Source organism: Entelurus aequoreus, linkage group LG21 (genome assembly GCF_033978785.1).
Source record: "Entelurus aequoreus isolate RoL-2023_Sb linkage group LG21, RoL_Eaeq_v1.1, whole genome shotgun sequence".
Taxonomy (NCBI): domain Eukaryota; kingdom Metazoa; phylum Chordata; class Actinopteri; order Syngnathiformes; family Syngnathidae; genus Entelurus; species Entelurus aequoreus.
Genome location: NC_084751.1, coordinates 22,952,957 through 22,975,287, shown reverse-complemented (window position 1 = coordinate 22,975,287; position 22,331 = coordinate 22,952,957). Strand labels below are relative to the sequence as shown.

Here is a 22,331-nt window from a genome sequence, read left to right as displayed (position 1 = left end):
AATTTGATGACTTAAGTTACACTGAAATTGTTTGACATTCTTCAGAGGATATTCTCCATAAATAGTGCAGGTGTGGTAATCCATGTTACATTAAACAAAATACACGTTTCAAAGAGCTACAGAACACAAAAAATACCTTTTATTCAGTATTTGTCTGTTTTACATGATCAATTGAAAGATCGCTTTCCTGAAACAAATTGGGACCATTTCAAATAATACAAATTTACAAATAAACTGAATGAAATATGAGGTGAGAGTAGGAATTGTGATTCAATTAAAACTGTCATTAAATTACAATGTGTACTTGAAAGTACACTTTTTCATATACAATGTAGATTTGGGGGATGGGCAATTAATACAAACACAAAATTCATGACATTTTTGGTGGATCAAATGCTTCTCTTCTAAGCTAATTACACACAAAAATTAAGTTCTCCACACATGCACTCTCTCTTGCACACATATTTATGCATAAAGCCCATAAATACAATAAAAAAATATACAAATATTTGGATAGATTTATTTTTTATTTTTTGCACTGTTCATGATTCCTGCTGGTCTGAAGACACTACTCATTGGGCGGGAAATATTTGGTACAAACTGGGACCAAACACCCTTCAAAGTTGACTCACTGATTGAAAGGAGGACATGAAATAAATTATGTGGAAACATGCGGCATCTTCACATCGCTGAATTAGTCCAACTCCAGTCTGTTTGCTTGTAGTCATTGACACAAGGAGGGAAAGCACACAACACAGCAGACAAAGCACTAGACACTGGTCATTCTTGCACACAGCATGCTGTCTCCAGTGGAACCCTGAAGAACGGCATACAACACCACAATATGAAACTTATAAAAAGGTGCTTCTTTCTCTCTATCCATCTCACACAAAATCAGTCAAACTATTGGACTTTTAAGACACAAGACTGAGAAGATACAGGATGCTGCTTGTGATTAAAGTGAAGCTGGACAGCAGAGAGGGCTTTTATTTGTACACTATGTAATGCCTGCATGTTTATGTGAAGGCAGCAGAGACTTCTGCTCAAGAAAAAAACACTAGATTTGTTAAAAAATATAATTTGTAGCCATTATGGAATTCAAGAGGAACAAGTGGCTAAAGTGTTGACTGACACGATGGTGAATAGTCGTTCTCCGAGAAAGGTTCCTTCAGACACACAGCAGCTCATCTTCATGCTTTGTTGACTTCCAGGTGGCGGAACACTTAGTCCAACAAGTGCTTACAGTCGAGATGTTCACTTCATCAACTCCTCCTGATATCACTTACATGAGAAAAAACAAACAATGAATATAAAGCGGGGGGGGGGGGGGGGGGGGGGATATGAGGTAGGATTTGTTAGTCTCCACCTGTGTTCACATAGGTTACAAAAAGGTGCCACCCCCTACAGATGCATTCCTCAGGCTTGGACGACTCTGCAGAGACAAGCAAGAGTTACTACAGTCCTCGTGTCCCTTTCGTTGCTGGCGTAGCAGAGCCGTAGAACAAAAAAAAGACAAACTTCCAGTGCTGCCCTCATATTACAACAACACAAGCTAAATAAATTGTGTTATTATCAATACTGTAACTTTGTTTAGTAACCATGCAAATACTATGGAGGGTTAATGGAGCTGCATCACAACAAATAGACATCTTCAGCATGCTTCAATATTGACCAATGATGACCCAGCATGCTTCATTGTATGACCAATGACTACCAGCCATGCTTCACATTAAGACCAGTGTTTCACTGTAGGACCACTGACTACCCAGCATGTTTTATTCTCTGACCAATGGCTACTTAGCCTGATTCACTCTTTGACCAATGCATTTTTAACATGCTTGGTTCTTTGACCAAAGAGCTCCCAGCATGACTTACTTTCTGACCAATGACCACCCAGTATGCTGCGCTCTGACTGATGACAATCTGGCATGCTTCACGTTTTGATATATGACAACCAAGCATGCTTTAATTTCCTACCAATGATTACCCAGATTCTCACTAGTTACAAAAACATAATTTCCGAATATCTATGGGTAAATAACCATTACTTAAAATAATGCATTGATTTAATAATTACCACGTTTCAGCCTAATGCTGGCACTATACATACACTCACTATACTGCACATGACCACATCATGGCAATTTTGTTTTGCAACTGTCATGTGGCCTCCCTCACTCAGAAGCTAAATAAATGTTGGAGACAGCAGGCAGGTAGTGAGCAGGCACACATTACCACATTGAATGGACAGCAAAGCATCTTGGCAAACACTTAAAGCATGCTACTACTGATGCAAAAAGAAGTGTGAGGGAGAGCAGCAGGCGGCGTTGTGTAGGGTAGGTAGAGGGGTAAGGAAGGTTATGAACCACTTGAAAAAAACCTTATAAAGAAGTACCTGGTTTAAATGCTGACTCACTTCGCGTGATAAAGAACTCATTGAGCTAGAACGTGAGAGCTGAGGACAGCGGGAGGGAAATAAACAGTGGACAAGAAAACAAACCACAAAGCCTTATTAATTTTCTCCCATGCATCGGTTTAAGTCACAGCTGACTAGCTCGGAAATGTGAAAATGGTTCTTCGAGTGAAAAAAAACAAAACAGATATGAAGACATTTAAGTTTTTATCACAAAATGATTTTTAACAAAGATGATTATGAGCAAGGATTTTAAATGGCCATGCTGTATTATATGGTGTCATGTGCTAAATAAGACAAGTTAGAAAACTGCACTCGCGTGGCTGTTAGGTGTTGAGCGTTATGTTTCAGTGGCGAAATGGCGGTTCTAAGGGCGCCGAAGACAAAGCAACAATTGATCTCACCTCTCCAGAATGCAACCCATCATGCACAGAAGGACCTTGTGGGACAGGCGGTAACAGCGTTGGATTGAACATCTTGAAGATTTTAAGAAAGAAAAGAATGAATTGGCATGTGGAAAACTTAGTGTTCAAACTTAGCTCAAACCCCTTGAAGCAGACTTAAAAAGCATAAGTGCATTAAAGTTGGTAACAGTATTAATGTACAGAATGGTAAAGAAAGGGAAAATGGAACAAACAGTTAAGACATTTGTTAAATTGTTCTATAGGTAAGAACTTTCAAATAAATACAAAAAGAACATTTGCTTGAATTTACATTTGAATAATCCTTAGGCACTGATGAAGTTCTACCTAGGTACTGTTGGTAATGCACATTACAGCAAATACAGCAGTACCTCAACTTACGAGCTTGTAACTCAAAACTCAAATCAGCGCCGCCAATAGAAATTAAATTGAATTGAAATCAATTTATTGTGTGCTTGTCTGTCAAAACGGCACAATGTTACCATGTACAATGCCTTTTAAAAATAAAAATGAACTTTTAGATAAGAAATATTGTTTGAAACACAATAAAACAGAATGTACTACTATCTTCAGTGTTTTCATTAAGTAATGTAATAATAATGTATCCAGAAGTAGCTTTAAAGGGGAACTTAATTTTTTTTTGGAATTGTGCCTATCGTTTACAGTCATTATGAGACAAGAAGACCCTTTTTTTTTTCCGCTTTGTAACATATACAAATCGTCTCCTTCTTAGTGGCGAGCAATGCAGCTAATGGGAACAATCAATTCTACCTCTACATCCCTTTAAAAATGCATTCAAAATCCGTCAACAATACTTCATTTACGTTCTGTGACGCATAAAATAACCAAACTGTGACGACATTGTTATTGTAAAAGCGAACACTGAGGAACTCTTTCTATCATAGTAACACATCGGCATGCTTTGGTATTAACTACGGCAAGAGATAAGCTAGTTTCTACAACAACAATACTGCAACACCAATTTGTACTGACTGAAAAACATGAACAATCATATTAGTGTCTTAAAAGTATTAGCCCACATTTCATCTTTTGTTTGTACACAGCAGAGCTAGCCAGACAGCGTATGTACTGTAGTTGTAATAACACGCATGGCGTGCTGCGTGTATCATGATCGATATTAAAGTGACTCACTCGATGGACAGTTGTTCGTCTAGCTGGCCGTGGACATTTCCTGTTGATTTTGGGTTACCGATCCATTTATGTCAAAATAGCTTGGCTCCAAGTTCCACATTTATAGCGTCAAAATCACTTTCATCCCCCTCTCCCAGCTTCCGTCTGCTCCAACGTTTCACTCTTCCTTCGTGCTTGCTTCTATAAGCAGCACTATATTCAGCTTCAAACGTATAAGGTTGTGAATCCTCATTTGTCCAAAAATAGTCGTTTTCGTTGTCTGTTACCAAGTCTGCCATTATTAGAAAACACACTGGTGTTCGATTCCAGAAGTAGGAACACACATGTTGCCAGAAGTCAGACATGTGCTGTTATGAAAACATAATTCAATGTGTGAAAAAAGTCCCGAAAATTTTGAAATTATAAAAATATGGTAAATATTGAACATATTACTTATTGTTATGAAAGTGTCTGTTACTACATTATATATAGACTTGCACTAAAACGTTGCTGGAGGGTTTTGAAGTTGTTTTAGAGGGCTTTGAATGCTACAACGGTGACTCCCATTACTTACTTTGAAAGGTTTTTTATCATCTTTAAAAATCGTAAACAAAAAAAAGACTGGTGTTCTTGTCTCTCATGATTGTGAACAATAGGCAAAATTCCCAAAAAAGTGCAGTTCCCCAAAAGGCGTGTTGGGCAGGAAGCGAGCCCTGGTTGGAGGAGCAAACCTCAGCAGCAGGACGACATCACAAACTTAAAACTAAAAGGTTGTAGAAGAAGCTGCACTGCTGTTAATGGTTTCCAATGGTTGGAAACAAAGTTATTGGGATCCCTATAAGCGATTGCCAGCAAGACCGGATGTTTTTGGGCAGATGTTCTGGGATTCACAGTGGCAATTGTTATGCCAGCTAACGGCGGGAGGCTCTTAACTCAAATTATGTTTGCAAGTTGAAGCAAAACAAAAAGCAGAGAGACAGCTCGTATCTAAAAAACCTCGAAATTTGGGGTGCTCATAATTGTTACATTTTAGTTCTGAGATGACAAATTCTTTTGATGAAATTTGGCAGATACCTGTGGAACCGAGCTGTTTGATGAGGTCTGTTCCCGATTCGACCCTTCACTGCCCTCTAGAGGTTGTTGATCATTGGGAGCTATAGTGCAGTAAAGACAAATGTAGTCATAAATGATAAATGGGTTATACTTGTATAGCGCTTTTCTAGTCATCACTTCACCTTTTCACTCTAATGCTCTTATTATAAAATTAACTGTAATCTGTGCCACATACCTGAACTAGGCACAAATAGGTTTGCAGGCATTGACATTGGTGCAAGAGGAGCAAAAAGGTCCATAGGAGGAGCAGGAGCCAATCCGGCTGGTTTAGCAGCTACACCGGGGTTGAGCACATCCACATATCGACTCCTAATGCCTGAAAAAGCAAAAATACACTCAATTATTTTATCTGATGGCCTCATTGAATACACTTTATTTTACCGGCTCTCCTGGAGAACATGTTGACTGGAGGACCACTGCTTGGGGATGATGCAGGCCCTGCAACAGCAGGCATGGGAGCCATCTTGGGGAACCCAGGAGGAGGTGGTGGAAGGGGTTTACTCTAATATAGGGATAAAGGCACCTTTGGTATTATTTCATTCACAATAAAGCATTGCACCTCAGTAAGAAATAGGGAACAGTACAAACCTCCTCCTCTGGCTCGTTTAAGTCTACCCATTTCTGCTTCGTTCCGTCCCACACAATCTAACAAAGAGATATTTTATCTTTAGTGGTTTAAAATGAAGATTTTGCAAATATCGATGGCTTACGGATTTGTTTTTATCATCTGGTAAGTGAGCCTCATTCTTGCCCTTCCTGTAAAGCCACGTCAGCCAGCCCACGCCGCCACCACCCTGTGTGTGAGTAAGACAAACCTGTAGTGAACACTTATTGTAAGATAACGGATCAGAATAACACGGGGTAAAAATGAACCTTTTTGGGGGAGTCCTTTTTGGCTTTCTTGGTCTCCTCTTTGCGGGGCTGTTCAGGAATAGAGGGAGGCGGAGGAGATGCCTGCTTGACAGCCGAATTGCTTCTCTCACGCCCTCCGGAGTGAGTCGAAGACTCAGATGTAGTACGAGAACGACGCCCCGGAGCCTGTAAAAAGGCGACCTCTTATAAGACTACAGTGATCCTGCCGGTAACATTTAAATATAACTCGTTAGTAGAGTTGGTTAATTATTTTTGCCTTTTGAACTTTTCTACCACTTCTGTTCTGTGAAAACACAATTTTTTTTCAAGAAAGACACTCCAACGCACCCGGTGCACCGAAGACTGCGAGGTAGTTCTTGATCTCCTCCCGGGACCCTGCACAAAAAAATTACATGATTATTTTTTGGATGACACCATAAAGAGATCAATTAGTTTTTTGACGTGGGTATGACAGTGATGTCACTAACCAGCTGTGCCATGTGGTCATAGAAGTCCATCTGAGGTGTGAGGGAGAATTTGCGTGGGGAGCTGGATATTGATTGAGTCATATGCATCTCATGGTGGATGTGAGACGGGGGCTCGAGGGAGGGAACATGCCCAGGTGACAGTGGCATGTGCGCAGGCAGCTGATGGCTCATTTGCACCGGTGAATGCGGCACCTGGGGTGGGGGCATGAGTGGTGACATCTGGCTCACTTGAGAGGGTGAGTGGCATGGTTGCTGATAAGCTCCTGGATACATTTCTGACTGCTCAGGTGGAGGATGGAAGTGGGGATGAGCATATGTGGGATCCTGAGGAGGGTAGCCTGACATAGGAATATGTCCAGGTGCTCCACTTGGTGGAACTGGGTAGAATTCAGGCATGTTGCAAGGGGGCTGAGACGGGGCCATTCCATCTTGGAGAATGGAGGTAGGAGCTAATAGAAAAGTGACATACTTCTAATTCATAACAGGTTGAAAGCAACAAATACAGTGATCAGATGAATCCACAAACCTGGCGGCATCAGCTGTACACCCTGAGGTGGAGAGCCAGGCAGCAATGAGCTCATCAATGGATTGTCAGCGGTGGGGCCATCCACATCCATTGACATGTTGTAAGGTTCAGCTGGACTGGGGTGCTCGAGATCTGAGCTGGGGCTGCAGCTGGAAAACTGTGTTGGAGTCGTTCTGTCGGGGTTATAAGTAATTGCACCAGTCTAAAAAAAGAATGTGGGTTGCATGAGTTTTTCCCCCAACTTGGGTTTTCATTTCAGAATGCCTAAAATTGTCCTCCTGCTCACCCTGATCTGCCCATCCAGCTGTCTGAGCTGGATCAGCCAATCTGGCTCATTGAACAATTCCTGCTCTGGCCTCTCCTTCAGTTGTGGGTCGAAGAATCGGAGCTTTTCAGACATCTGTCAACAATTAACAGAAGACCGGCATTTTATGTCCTCTCAAGATTGGAAAAAAAGACAAAGACAAGAGAGGCACTTACCTGGATGACTTGGCTAATGAAAACAGGGGAGTAATGGGACGGCTGCATAAGGACAGTCCGAGAGATGACTTCACAGTAGTGGAAGGCCTGAGCACTCAGACCTGCTTCAGCCAAACGGCATGCATAGATCAACTTGAAGACCTTAGATGACACATCAGGTAAAAGAACCGTACAATTCCTCTTTCGATTAACAGAAAGTATACTTCAACAACTATAAGCTGTATATTATTTACAAAATACCTGAAAATTGGGCAGTGAGCAAGGCTGGGAGCCCAGCGATTGAGCGTACTCATAGGCCTCTGTCCTCTGGATTGCTTCGTTGGTTGCGAAGTCGAAGAAAGACAAACTGATGCAAAGATAGATAACACGTTTTATATGTAGGCTACTTTATCTAAATACACATGTCCCCATTGGTGCATTACCTGTGGTTGGAGCCTATCAGAACCATCTTGGTGCTCTTTTTCGTGTATACACCAAAGCCAACTTGAGCCATCAAGTAGCAGAAGTGTGCCGCATCAATGAGCCCCTTTGAAGCTGACAAACAAAATTAAAACAACGCTAATGTGGTACTTGAAATAACAAATGTTAATAATTTTGGTTTCATCATACCAAGAGTGTCTCCCATAGTTGTGATAGTGCGTGTATCAAGGTCCAACGTGTGTGTCAGGTTCGACAGCACCATGGCCAGGTGAGGGCGCCAATCGCCCCACTTTGCCTCACCGCAACACTACGAACAAAGAAAATGTCAAGATGTAAATAGTGACAACATACTTGAATTGCCACATGTTTTTAATCGATCCAACAGACTTACAGTAGCTGATGCAGGCATTCTCCCTGACATGAGCTGATACACTGTCTGGAGAGGGTCATTAATAGGCAAACTGTTGGCAAACCTGGCATGGACAAATAATATGACAACTGTGCACCTTTTTAAAAGGATAATAAAGTGAAAAATGGGCATGGGCAAGTTCAGAGGTTACCTTGTCATTACACGTGCGTGCGTCCTGTTGTCCATCTTGCTGGCCAAAAGGAGGGCGTGTCCCCAGAGACCTCCCTTCATAGCGGCTTCAAGTGCATCCTAATGTGTAGAAAAAGAGCATGTTATGGTATTTTTGAATTGAAAAACAAACTAATTTAGAGGCCTTCTTACCTTCTTGCGGCCAAACAATAGCAACTCTCTAAAGCGTTCAGTTTCTTTGCCAACGTTTTCTGGGACCGTCATGAAAGTGTCTGACAGAAGGGACAGCGGCCCAGTTCCTGGCTCCTCTTCCGCTCTTGCCAGTGGTTCATTGTTGAAATCAATTAAGTTTGCTTCATTAGGACTCTTGCCAGGTAGCCACACAGAGCGATGCTCTTTCAACAACAGGTCAGCAATATCGGTGCCAACTACGGTCTAAAAAAAGTGTTTTCGTATTACATCACAAAAAAAATATACATATTTATGTTTTTCCATAAACTTACCCCATTTTGTCTACACAGCAAAACAATAAAGTCCCAAAGTAGGCGGGCAGAGTCCCGGTCTAAGAGGTTGTCGTCATAGGAACATGTCAGTGCTTTATTCTGGGAGAACTTTATAACGTCAACCTTGTGCGTTTCCTCCCTTAAGGGTAAACATGAAAAAAATATGATTTGGTTTGGCAAGGACATCTAAAACCAAATTAATACAAATCTGAAAAAGATGTGAATCAATGATTAAAACCTACTTAACAAGAGGTCCAGGAAAGGCTCGTAGTTCTTCCTGATCCGAAGTGTTCTGCAGCATAGTCTAAAAAGGAAACACAAATCCAACTAAGTGTCTAACAAATACCACATTTGAAATAATTTTCTTAAAACACAACAATGTAGCTTTATCGAAAATGTACCTCAAGGTTGTGAATATCAACAAGAGCAGGTTGTCCAGCTGAGGGAAGATTAGGTAGAACCTGAACCAGATGACCACCAGGTCCAAAGCGGGCACAACGGTGGGGCATTGTAAACTTCTCTGGGGTTACTGGACGTGGCGGCGCTACAGGGAGAACATTTGCCATGTGAGAGAGAAAGAATCATTTCTTAATACAACATTTCCTTAAACAGGAGTGCAAACTTACGCTGTTCAGTGGCAACCCAGGTGCTGTCTGCTTTGTAGCCAGAGGGATACAGATACTGCTCGTAGTTCTGGGAGGCATCCGTCTGGTTTGGATACTGTCCGTAGGAATAGTCCACTGCTAAAGTGGATGATGTGGCATCATAGCCTGCTGACACCAAGTCTGGCTGGCTCCTGTACACCTGACTCTGTAGGGGGAGAGGATAACCAACACTTGTTAGTATTCCAAGAGCAGCATGCATTTTAGGACCTATTGAGTTACTCATTATTGCCGCAAAAACATGTTTTATACATTAGTATGCGTCATAAAGAGCAAAAAGTACAAATTAAAATAATTTGATGGAAGAAACTTTCTTGTACCGGTTGCGACCTTGAGCTGAAACTGCTACGCCTGCTGTGGTGGCTATGAGAGCTGTGCACGCTGTGTGCCGACTGCTCACTGTGTACACTGCGTCGGTCAAAGTCATCATTGTATGCCTCTCCACGCCGGCGGTAATCATCATCGAAACTACTATCATAACCAGGGTAGTACCGCCACTGGTCATCATAGCCATCTTTTCTGTAAGAATGACAGTATTTATTTAACAGCCAGTGCCACATTTGCAAATGTAACACAATGGACAGCAAAAAAGAAACCTTTACTACGGCAAAACTAATTAATCTTGTGCAAGTTTTTTTGATCAAATTAAAAAACGATACAAAAACGGACAGAAGTAAACTTTATTAGACATCAAGCATCCATTAAAGGGGACCTGCGCTTTTTTATTTCACCTATCAGTCACAATCCCTATGTAAGAAAAGAACACTTTTTATTTTTTTGTGCACTAAACTTATAAACATTAGCAAAAGCCTGCTAATAAGAGCCAATGGGAGTCACTCTATTGCGCCTATAAAGCGCTCCAAAAAACATCCAAACACCTCCATCATCTTTTTATATACAAGCTGTAAGTATACTGTATGTATAATGTAGTAACAGGCACATTTATAATAACATGTAATATTGAAGTATTGTGGTCATTCTAGGCATACGGCGGCGTATTAATTTCACAGAAGCATCACAACATTTGCTTTTCCCTTTAACAACAACCACAACACTACTACTCATGGCAGACTTTGTGAGAAACAACAAAGACTATTTTGGGACAAATGATGATCCAGGACCTTATATTTAGCCTAACTATTAAGAGGATGAGCAGCAAGTTTTAGAACCTGTGTGCTAACAGATCCAGCTTTAGTGAACAAGGGCGGCGCTACTCCGGGGCAACAGCCCCGTTAGAAATCTGTTACGCCCCAGTTGAGCCTCCCTGATTTTAGAGCCCAATTATGCAAAAACAACTTTTCTTACCTATTAGTACCTGCTGTTGTGTGATCTGCAAAAGTCCCAACATTTTGAAATAAAACCGTGGAGGCATTGGTAAGATATTTATAAGACAATCTTGCCTTTCCTTCATACTTCCTTCAAAAGAGCCGTTTGGAATTCACCCCATTTGTGACGTCAGTGAATTATCCATATATGGTAAAAATAGATAAGACCGCCGACAAAACGGGACAGCTTCGTAGCAGTCAATCGTCTCTGCAAGTCCATCTTTACTAAGCCCATCACCGGGCTGAGTCCATCATTCTGTGGCCATACACGCAACCAAGTCCATCTTTCTAAATGCCTATCAAATGTAGTGCTCCATCTTTTGGCTGCCAAATCACAGCGAAAGTGCAAACTTTTGTGGCCCGTGCTTCCGGAGCGACCATTTGTAAATTGAGCTGTTTGTGCTTCTCGTTGTGGCAATGTGGGTGAACTTTGTAGTCTATAGGCCTAATATTAATTTCAGTCTTTCACAAATTTCTTAAAGCAGCACTAAGTGAAGTGAATTATAATTATTTTGCGCTTTTATCTAGTGACTCAAAACGCTTTACATAGTGAAACCCATTATCTAAGTTACATTTAAACCAGTGTCTGTGGCAATGGGAGCAGGTGGGTAAAGTATCCTGCCCAAGGACACTACGGCAGCGACTAGAATGGTGGAAGCGGGGATCGAACCTGGAATCCTCAAGTTGCTGGCACAACCGCTCTTCAGACCGAGCCAGCCGTAACTTTTCAACCTTCATAAAATATTTTCATAACTTTTGGGATAATATATTGACTTACAACTCGTTGAATAACACCTCTGTCATGGCCTGAGGTGGTCTTCATTGCTTTTACAGGCACTTAGCGGCATTGAGGAGGGTGGCAGGAACCCTGCTACAAATAAAACTACAAATGATGTAAAACTACAAAGCGCCAAAACAACCAAATAAATTAAAAGTTTTGTCTGAGGAAACCAAAAAATAAAAAACTGAGCTTACCCGGATAAAAGAACATTCAAAATCAACATTGCCCCGAATTTTATTTGCTGTTGTAAGCTTAAAGACGAAGAACTTCAGACCGATGCTGCCTTGGCTTTGTTCCTGCTTAACTAGTAAGTCATTTTCGACACTCAAATCAAGATGATAATGCCAATGTTAGCTATCAGAAATTTGGATGGTCGCAATAAATAGCCACCAGCTTGATAGTTTCACTACTACTTCCTTATAAAAAATATCCCGCTGGTCTTTCTTTGCTTCGGACCTGCATCTGCTCTGATACATTCTTGGTAGTAGCGTCATGTTTGTAGGGCAATGCTAGATCATTTCTTGATAGTGTCTGCTATTTAACATCAGCATAGCCATTAGAGATGTAATATTTATGCCAATATTACAGCGGGCATCATGTCAATAGACGCTATATGCGCTAGTCATCATGGGCAATGTGGTCTTCTGGTAAAACACTACCACTTTTGTCCACTGGCGCCGCCAAAATCAACCAAAACTGTTTTTTTTGGTTTTCTTAAGTGGTGCTTTAAGTTATGTTGTGTTCCAAAACAATATGGCCTATGCATTAAGGGTGTCAAAGAAAATATTTTAGAATTAATCGTGATTCTTAATTGTAAACATTTTTAATCGATTTTAAAAAATCAACAAATCGATTAAAAAAATAAATAAAAAAATAATTTGCCCTGTCCAGCCACTCAGGCAAATCATATTGTTGATGTAGATGCTATTTGCTGTACAGATTTACTTTAGAAAAGAGAAATCTCGAATATTTCGCTTATTTGTATTTGAATTTATTAAATGTTTAGGTAGAGTTTTTTTTTTTTTTAAACAGTTTTCTTTTAAGTTATATATACATTTATCAGAGCTGTTTATCTATTGTATCTAGAAATGTAGTTAACCATAGAACTGGCACCCAATGGCATTAAACATTTTTTGATTTTGAATCGAGAATCGTTTTGAATTGAAAATCGATTCGGAATCTAATCGTTACCCCCAAGAATCAAATCGGAATCGTGAGGTGCCCAAAGATTCACAGCCCGACTTTGCATAGCTGTCGGTTTTCAATAATTATGCATGTAGATAAAGACTCTTGTTGCATTTTGGATGTATTGTCTGGTTATTAGCAGGCGCATGAGCGCTGTCCGTTGCTGTATCTGTCACCTTTGCACAAGAAACATTTTTTCCATTGTTGCTTGTTAGGCTTAACTATTTTGTTGAATATTCTTTGGTCAACTTTAGTTGAAACTACTTGCATAATGAACATGCTTGTGATGAGTATCATAACTGATTTTTCTGACAAAATGAATGAGTCAATTAAACTGAAGTCATGAAAATTGAGTGCATTTTTTTTAACCCCCCTTAGCAACGAGAGAGAAAGAATCCTGGAGCCGTCCCTGTAAGTGAAACACTAAGCCTCTTGTAGCATTATTGCTAAGTTCTAAACAAGAAATATGAACCAACATAATAAAACAATCACTTACTATACAATGTCTGCTCTCACTGGGATCCCAACTAATAGGATGTTATTATATTCCCATTTAGATGAAGAAGCAATCATAATCCCAACTAATAGGATGTTATTATATTCCCATGTAGATGAAGAAGCAATCATAATCCCAACTAATAGGATGTTATTATATTCCCATTTAGATGAAGAAGCAATCATAATCCTGACGAAGGGATAACAAAAAAAAGTTTCCGCAGACAAACGTCTTTTCGTGTCTTTCTCTCCATCTCTGGGTCAGAGATGAACAACTTCTGATTTATGGCTACAACCTTTTATTATCCAGGTGAGAGGCATAATTTATAATGTAGGATTAATTTAGAAGCAATCATGATGCTGTGGCTCAGTATGTTAATGTCCACACTGAAGCTGCACGAGCTAAATACCTCTCTGTGATCACAGCGCAGCTAAACATAGTTCACCTGCGTTAGCGCTTATAATAACAATATCGCTAATACTTGGTTAATATTCAGAGTCATGAGATGTAAATGTAATATTGTTGGCGGTTTTTGGATGCATTTTTAGACTGATTTAGAGGCAGAATGGATTACTCCCATTATCTGTATTGCTAGCCACCTTAAACCAGTCGATTATTATAAATTAGAATGCAATATATATATATATATATAGGGTTATATATATATATATATACAGGGTTATATATATATATATATATATATATATATATATATATATATATATATATATATATATATATATATATATATATATATATAATATACATGTATATATTTATTGAGGGTTAGGATTGTGAATGATAGGCAGAATTCTCCCCCAAAAGTGCAATTCCCCTTCATATCAATCAGTCGAACAGTAAACGAATATTGACTCAATAACTCTCTTTAAAGTAATATGTAATTATCATGTTTAAATCAGAACATGTGTGTACCTAGTAGGATACATTTGTTGATTGTAGTAGTTTTCTCTGCCTCTGTAGCTGTCATCATAAGTGGACCAGTAGGACTGGTCATAATATGCTCTGTATCTGGGATCAAATTGTCCATAGTTGTATCCTTTATTTAAAACAGACAGAAGTTCACATCAAACACCATTATCTATACAGAAAACTTTACAGGTATGTGCTAACATATTTTTTAACTAAGAATGTCTCATACCTGCATATTCATAGTGCTTGGCGTAATTTGCATAATATTCTTCATAGGCACTTTGGTTCGCTCTGTGGTAGTCATCAGGATAGCCTTGCCTTAAAGAGAGGGAAGCCAAAACGAAGTGAAGCTCAAAGTTGAAGTACAAGGAAAAATCATAAATTAATGTACCTGGATGGTGGTCTATCAGAGTACTGACTAGCCCTGGAGTTAGGTCGCTCCTGCTGAGGCTCTTTGTACTGATAGTTTGGGTCACGGTATGCTGGGTTCGGGCCCTCGTATCTGCCAAACCACGGATCTCCTCTGCCTCTATTGGATCCATCCTAAGGGAAAGGTAACGTCCTGTTTTGTGATTTCCTCTTTTGCTAATATTATAATAACAATGAAAAAAGGTGTAATGAAGGTAGTTTTAAGCACACAAAATATTCCATACCTGATAATACTGCTGAGCTCTAGGATCCCCAGGTGGGTATGGCCCAGGAGCATACGGTGCTAGGCCATCTGGGTATTCTCCATAGCTTCCATAATAGCCTCCGTACATCTGCCCCGGCCCAGGATGAGGGAGACCATAACCCTGCTGACTGCCAGCAGAAGAAGGTGGTCGAGGTGGCTCAGCTGCAGCTGGCTGGGAAGACCCATGAGGGAGTGGCCCAGGAGGTCCAGGTGGACCTGCAGGAGGTCCGGGTGGACCTGCAGCAGGAAGAGCACCTGCAGTAGAAGGACCAAGTACTGGATTTGGATACTGGCCAGACAGTGGCAGTGCTCCCTCCATTGGAACAGCTGAGACACTTTGTCTCTGTGTTGTTTCATTTGAATCTGGCCTTCTTGGAGGTTCCAGTTGTGGCTGCGGAGTGTTAGCAGTTGAGGTTGGTCGGGCCCCTGGGATTGATGAAGAGGCCAGTGGCACCTGTGTGGTGGATGATGAAGCTGGCTGTACCTGTACATTTTCTTCCACTCTTACCCCTCGCTGTGCATCTTTGGTGACCTGCATGTAAAATCCATTACTAAACTGTGGAGACTCGTGTAAAGCCGGAGGATGGCTAGGTGCTTGATTTTTGCTTTGTGATTGGTGCATAGAAAAATCAAGCAGTTCATAATTTGAGGGCTGATTGTGATTGGTGACAGAAGCAGCGGCAAGAGAAGTCGCATAATTAACTTGGTGCCCAAAGTGGGGGTCTCCACTCAATGACTGGCCTTGAGAAAAAGGCGGGCGGACTGTATGAGGTTGTGACGAAGCCACTCCGGAAGTTGCCGCTTCTCCGTCGAGGGTCAGATCGAGCGGGGTAGGGTTTGAGGTAGAGGCAGGTGAGCAAAGTAGATTCTGATTCTGGGGAAGTGCAGTTGCGTGGGATGTACTAGCACTTTTTGTTCTCACAGTTGGGGTACCCTGACTTGCCACTTGCACAGGGGCAGTAGGGGGGATTACATTGTAATTAGACACAGGTGGCGCAATCAGAACAGGCTGCTGTAGCGAATCGGAAAGCAGGAGAGACGCGTAGCCCAGGTTGCCTTGGGAGTCTGTTGCATTTAACTCACTCACCTTTGGTGGGTTTTCAAGGTTCTCTAAATGTTGCTGTGGTGTTGGTTGGATTCTTTGAGGAGGATGAAGTTCCAGTGGGCCATCCTCTGGAGGCTGAATGACATCAGCACTAGGCTCCCTTAGAGGCGCAAGAACAGTCGGGGCAGCAGGCACTAAAAGAATGTTAGTGGCCAAGCTCGTAGGGTCACCGTGAGCCCATAAAGTAGTGGCAGGGCTGTCACAGGGCCGACTGGCACCAAAAGTACGCGATGAGGGTCGTGAGGGTGACTGAACTGTGGGGTTTGCCAGGTGAGGAACACCAACAGGGAGAGGGTGTCCTGGCCCATAAATGTTTTCCATATTATCTGGTGGCTGCTCCAGGTTGCCAGGCGTAGCATCAGTGCCAGCTTCTGCAACCATTTTTGCTCTATCAACCTCAATTGGCCGCACCCCAACCCCATGTGAGCGAACAGGCTCAAAGGAGCTGTTAGCACTGGCCTGAAAGTTGCCGGTTGGTTTTGGGGGGCTCGGTGTTGCGGACCACATCTGCTCCGAAGACTTCTGCTGTGTTGCCACATCTCCAGCTGGAAAAGAGTCAATCTGTTCAAAGTAACCTCCACAAGCAGCAGAAGTGGCAGGAGGAGAGTTTGTATCATCAGTGGGTCGTGGGCTTTCCTGCTGAATAAAGGTACCAACTACACCCTGATGGCGACGGCTAACAGTCCCACTTCCGTGACTCATATTACTGTAGTTTGATGATGCACTAGCAGACCTCATTGGTCTGGGAATAGAATCAGGAGTCTCCAGGTTAGGCCCAGTTTCAAATGTGTTAACTTCAAGAGTAGCTTGAGTTTCACTGGGCAATACCTCCTGATTTGGGACACATTCAAAATTCTCTACGTGGTCATAATGGTAATCAGAGGGATTTGCCTGTGGCGTGGCGTTTCCGTCACTCATGTATGGTATGTGAGAATTGTCCTGAAAACATGATCCTTGGTTATCAAACGGAACATCTGCAGGAACATTGTGGGCAGGTGGAACAACTTGTGGGTTACTCACAGGTCGCAAAGATTCAGGAATACCATTTATGACATTACTTCTCTCTCCAGCCAAAGTTTCCTCATTTTCTACATCATTGTCATTAAAAAACATAGAGAGTGTGCCAGAATTCTGAGAGTATGGGACTGTTGCTGAGGCAGAGCCGCCATTCTGGGGAGCTGTGTTTGACGCTTGATGGGCTCTACTATCAGAGTTCGGCTGCAGATGGACCGGGGCAGTCCCCATTTGGTGGTAGGCCGGGTCACGTGGCGCTTGGTTGAACCATGCCTCATGCGGGGCAGAACTTGGCATTTGGTAGGTCTGGTTCTGGGAATGTGAGTTATTCTGTTGGGTTGTATTTGGTACAGCCCATTGAGAGCTGGGGGCATTTACAAGGTTCTGATGAGGAATAGGATTCTGTATTTGGGGATGACCAAGTTGTGTTGGAGGGGTGGGAGCATTTGACGGGTACATAAAAGGCTGTTGTGGAGGGTCATTGGTAGGCTGAAAATAATTCTGAACAGATGGAGGGCGACTTCCATGGTCAGAAGACCTATGGGAAGAAGTGGTAGCAGGAGGCAAAGGCTGAAAGGAGACAAACTGAGGAGGAGACTGCCCGTGGATATCCTGATTAAAAGTCTGACTTTGTACTGGAGCTGACGGCACAGACGGCGGTTCTGCGGCCATGAATGTCGGTTGCGCTCTTGAGTTAAGGTAACTCTGTTCAGAATGTGAAGGGGCATAAACAGTATGACTTGGTGCTGGATAAGCTCCAGGATTGGCTGCACTATGAGGGCTGAACATGGGCACGCCGGGCAGAGAGGACGGCAAGGGGGCAGATGGAGCAGCTGGGACATTCTCCAGTGTGTGCGGCAGCGGAGGCACACCTGAACCCGCCATGGTAGAGGTGGTATCAGGTGGGGCTTGCGATAAAAGAGAGTTGCTGTTGGGTACTGGGAAACCATCTGCAGCCATAGAAGGAGGGGGACCTCGGACAAAAGCAAAGGGATCCGTCATGGGTTGGGTAGAAGGTGGCATTGAGTGAGACGCTATCCCTGCTGTAGCCTTTTGAGGCCTGGTCCTGCGGAACATATTGGGCCCAGAAGGAGGAGGAGGGCCGGAAGCTCTCGGAAGTCCAGTCCGAGGAGGAGGCTGCATGGCAGCAGTGTTGCAACCAGTCACTCAGAAGATCTCACTTGAGAGTTGAAATCAGTTATAGCTGAAAAAAGAAAGAACAGGTTTTAAATAAAAAGCACCACAGGAACCTTTTTTTTTTTTAGTTTATTATTTCTTCAGTCAACGGTCAACAAAATAAACAAACAGTTTTACATAAACAAACCGATGTACATTCATAAAATAACAGTTGTACATTCATAAATAAATAAAAAAAATGTTGCAGACCGAAAGGGTTTAGGCTGAAGTTGAACACTTATTGCGCCTAACCCTATAAACAAAGTCAAGTACAAGATGAGCTTCCAAAAAATATGAAATTTCCTTTTTACAACATATTATAAATACACATTGTACACAACATAAATACTGTTCAATTATATACACAGTAAAGGCATGTGAAATATCCTTGTACACATGTTAAACCTTTGCACCAATTATATACTATATACAAACAATTATACTTCCATTATATTTATATCCCACATTTAGTTTTAATTAACATTGATCATAGTATTAACTACTGTGTTGACTCAAGAGTGATATATTTTTCCAAGACATTGGTCTTAAAAGTTTTTTTTAAAAGTGTGGATGGAACTGGAACATTTTAAGGAATCATCCAAGCTGTTCCACAGTTGAACCCCCCTGACAGAAACACATCTACTTTTTAAGCTCGTTCTTATGTTTGCTTTCTGAAAGACAGCTGACCTTACCACACCTATGTTTGCGCAGTTGTCTATATTGCCATTCAAACTGGGCAACATCTGTGAAACACTATGGCTATTAGACGGTACTTACTTAATGTACTAATCATGTGCAAGCAGCACATTACTCCTTCTTAATGCTCGTATTGACTACTGATCACGCAGTCTACATAGGTAAAATGACACACTTTATAAATGTAATGGCTTAAGTAATCTAAACTCCAAACATCCCAGAACAAGCTAGTCAGATTACTTCTAGTCCTCCACCCCGTAGGCATGACTCTATCACAAGATAACTCCTGTTCATTACCGAGGCGGCATCTGATAAGAAACGCTGCAAACCTACCCTCAACAGACATTCAATCCAGCGACTCACATTTCCTCATTAAACCTTAAAACCTCCGGTATGAGCTCTTGTTGTTGGCTTGACAGCTAACGGTGTTGCTCCACAGCCTAAAGCTAACATGTCCTTAACGCTAATAACTAGCATAACATTGTCGTCCGAAGTCGACGGAATATGGCCATATTTGAGTGCCACTCGCGTAATCTGCGCCAAAAATATTTTTCTAGTGGATTCAGAGCTATCAAGGGCTTCCAGGGAGCATGTTCGAGTCGCCTGTCAGTCGTCGAGTACATTTAAACAGCTACATTGCCTGCTTGAGCTAACGTTAGCATTCGAGGTTGTTAGCCTAGCCGCTAACTAGCTAACAGAAGGGAAACAACTACACATTTCCCGCGCAGACGTCAGAATACACCTGAAACTGAGAACGGTGTTATTGTTTTTATGTGTCCTCCCACTTCCCGGATGGTACAAAATGTGTATACATAAGAGTAAATTCTTACAAATGCGCAGGATGGCGAGTATGACACTCGGCCACCATCTTCAGGCTACGTGTACAAGCGGCGTCACCCGGCAAACAACTCTTGCGTCATTACAGGGGCGGGACTTAACTTCTCTTTTAAAGGTCCTTTTCGTCCGTTTACCCGAGTGCGTCCAAATTATGCATATATTAAATTATGTAAATACAATCTAATAAAAATGCAGTATTTGTTCAAATATCTAAATGTGACAATTATAACAACACGTCAGATATAAAACAGAATCAGAATCAGAATCAGAAATACTTTATTAATCCCCGAGGGGAATTTAAAATTTTCAGTACAATCCCATTCAAGATCAGACAAGGAGACAGAACAGGATCGCTGACGGGTCTGCCAACTTCCGGCGCCCCTTACAAAAAAGGTGAGATACAGGTAAACAATGGGAGGGGGTTGAGAAAAAATACAATCCGTCTAAGCCAGGGGTCTCAGACACGTGGCCCGCGGGCCAATTGCGGCCCGCGAGACGTTATTTTGCGGCCCGCACCTTAATATGAAAATTTAATGTTAGTGCGGCCCGCAAGTTTTATATGAATGCCGCTTGACCGTGTCATACTTGCCAACCCTCCCGATTATTCCGGGAGACTCCCGAATTGCAGGGCAACCATTCTCTCGAATGTCTTCACCCAAACAACAATATTAAGGGCGTGCCGTGATGTCACTGCCTTTAGCGCCCTCTACAACCTGTACAAACAGCGTGCCAGCCCAGTCACATGTTGTATTTGACTTCTGTACACACACGTAAGTGACTGCAAGACATACTTGGTCAACAGCCATACAGGTCACACTGAGGGTGGCCGTATAAACAAGTTTACCACTGTTAAAAATGTGCGCCACACTGTAAACCCACACCAAACAAGAATGACAAACACATTTCGGGAGAACATCCGCACCGTAACACAACATAAACACAACAGAACAAATACCCAGAATCCCATGCAGCACTAACTCTTCCGGGCTGCAATATACACCCCCGCTACCACCAAACCCCGCCCCCCCAACCCTGCGGGACAAATTCGGGGGAAAGTTTTCCCCGGGAGATTGTCGGGAGGGGCACTAAATTCGTGAGTCTCCCGGAAAAATCGGGAGTGTTGGCAAGTATGTTGCTAGGGCGGGATAGCCATTCAAAGAAGGTGAATTCATTAAAAAGTGCAAGTTAGATTTTTTTAAGAAATCTTTTCTTGCGGCCCAGCCTCACCGAGTTTCTGCATCCAGTGGCCCCCAGGTAAATTGAGTTTGAGACCCCTGGTCTAAGCCTTGGCCCCTGGAGAGGGGGTCCAGACTGAGGCCAAGGGAAAAAACAACTCATAGCCAAAGCACAGATCCCTCTTACATGTGTAAGAGGGAAGCATCAAACATCAAAGAACACAAAGGACATTCAAGACATTAAAAAAGAGCAGAGCTGATGCAACCAGCCACTTTGATTAATTGAAACTTTTATTAGTAGATTGCACAGTACAGTACATATTCCGTACAATTGACCACTAAATGGTAACACCCGAATAAGTTTTTCAACTTGTTTAAGTCGGGGTCCACGTAAATCAATTCATGGTAACATTCTACATACAGTAAAAGAAACATACACTGTGGTGGCCACGCCATCGTCTGCTGGGGTGGAGGGAGCATGGCCAGAGACAGGAGCAGACCCAACAAAGCAACCAAGAGAGCCGACTCCACTCTCGGCCGCCCACTAACTCTCGGCCAGTGTCCAGTCCGCATGGATGAGCCAGGAGGAGACTGAGGTGTCTGATACCTGCTCATTCAGCCAAGACACTGTGAAGAAGCTTGTCTGCCCCGGCGCTCTGCGCTAGCTCCACAGCCCTGTCTTTTCATCCACATCTCCTCCAGTCTCTCCAAACGGACTCTGGTGTGGCAGAGACCCAGCAGCTGTTCTCCATGGCCAAAAGGCTCCCGGGAGGCAGATCCAGAGTCCACAAAAAAAGCACAGCAGAAGTCACGAAAGTGCCACCCCTTGTCACACAGTCCCAAAGGGTCCCGAACCAAAAGGCAAAATAAATATATATACATATTAATATAATAACACATGAAAACAAGAGGGAAACACAAAAGAGCACAGAGCTCCTGTCAACAGCAGCCACTACAGCGGTGCCATCTTGGAAAAAAATGGTCCAAATGTTAACTTTATATCTTCAGTGTTATTTATTATGTCTACATTTTAACACATTTTGAACAATGCAATCCAACAGTTATAGCAGCAAAAGATTAATGGAAGTCGGGGTACAGTTGCCTTGTCGGTGATGAATCGCTATGGGGCCAAATAGAGTTATCAACAAAAGCACAGTAATATATATATAAATATAAACGCAGTTCATTTCAGTTCAGTTTCAGTTTATTTCGAACATGCATACGATACAATGTAATGCATCACACAATTCCAGTTGTTTCATTACAGCACGTCCGAAAAGAAGTAGGAAGAAGCAGAGCTCATTTAATCCTACCCCTTTTCATACCACTGCAATTTCATCCAATTTCCTTGTTCTCTGTAACAGAACAGTGAACAAATACATAATAAATA

The 22,331-nt window shown here is 42.2% G+C and overlaps 1 protein-coding gene across 3 annotated transcripts; it reads right to left on the bottom strand.

The window, feature by feature from the left end:
- Window positions 1-117: 117 nt before the first annotated feature.
- On the bottom strand, window positions 118-19,876 carry sec16a (SEC16 homolog A, endoplasmic reticulum export factor). Of its 3 annotated transcripts, XM_062031181.1 has the most exons (32): window positions 19,760-19,876; window positions 16,026-18,261; window positions 14,919-15,470; window positions 14,657-14,808; window positions 14,495-14,583; window positions 14,269-14,392; window positions 9,869-10,067; window positions 9,513-9,696; window positions 9,288-9,430; window positions 9,129-9,190; window positions 8,887-9,025; window positions 8,576-8,818; window positions 8,406-8,503; window positions 8,237-8,318; window positions 8,035-8,152; window positions 7,848-7,959; window positions 7,666-7,771; window positions 7,426-7,566; window positions 7,232-7,345; window positions 6,946-7,147; window positions 6,420-6,868; window positions 6,280-6,327; window positions 5,953-6,117; window positions 5,790-5,873; window positions 5,668-5,724; window positions 5,461-5,581; window positions 5,255-5,395; window positions 5,041-5,120; window positions 2,818-2,889; window positions 2,396-2,455; window positions 1,367-1,432; window positions 118-1,281 (listed from the first exon to the last, which is right to left on the bottom strand). In XM_062031181.1, exons 2-31 carry the CDS (start codon window positions 18,198-18,200, stop codon window positions 1,382-1,384), a joined length of 6,363 nt encoding a protein of 2,120 aa, XP_061887165.1. In that variant the 5' UTR covers window positions 18,201-18,261; window positions 19,760-19,876; the 3' UTR covers window positions 118-1,281; window positions 1,367-1,381. The 3 variants fall into 3 exon arrangements, with proteins under 3 accessions (XP_061887165.1, XP_061887163.1, XP_061887164.1); XM_062031179.1 differs by having other exon boundaries at window positions 14,919-18,261; XM_062031180.1 differs by lacking the exon at window positions 2,396-2,455 and having other exon boundaries at window positions 14,919-18,261.
- Between the last annotated feature and the right edge of the window lie 2,455 nt (window positions 19,877-22,331).

Excerpts from the sequence above, each read along its gene's own strand:
- sec16a (XM_062031179.1), bottom strand. The coding sequence starts at position 18,200 with ATGCAGCCTCCTCCTCGGACTGGACTTCCGAGAGCTTCCGGCCCTCCT. Across the intron at positions 7,346-7,425 it reads TCATTAGCCAAGTCATCCAG|ATGTCTGAAAAGCTCCGATT; the intron begins GTAAGTGCCTCT and ends AATTGTTGACAG. Across the intron at positions 5,874-5,952 it reads AAAAGGACTCCCCCAAAAAG|GGTGGTGGCGGCGTGGGCTG; the intron begins GTTCATTTTTAC and ends ACTCACACACAG.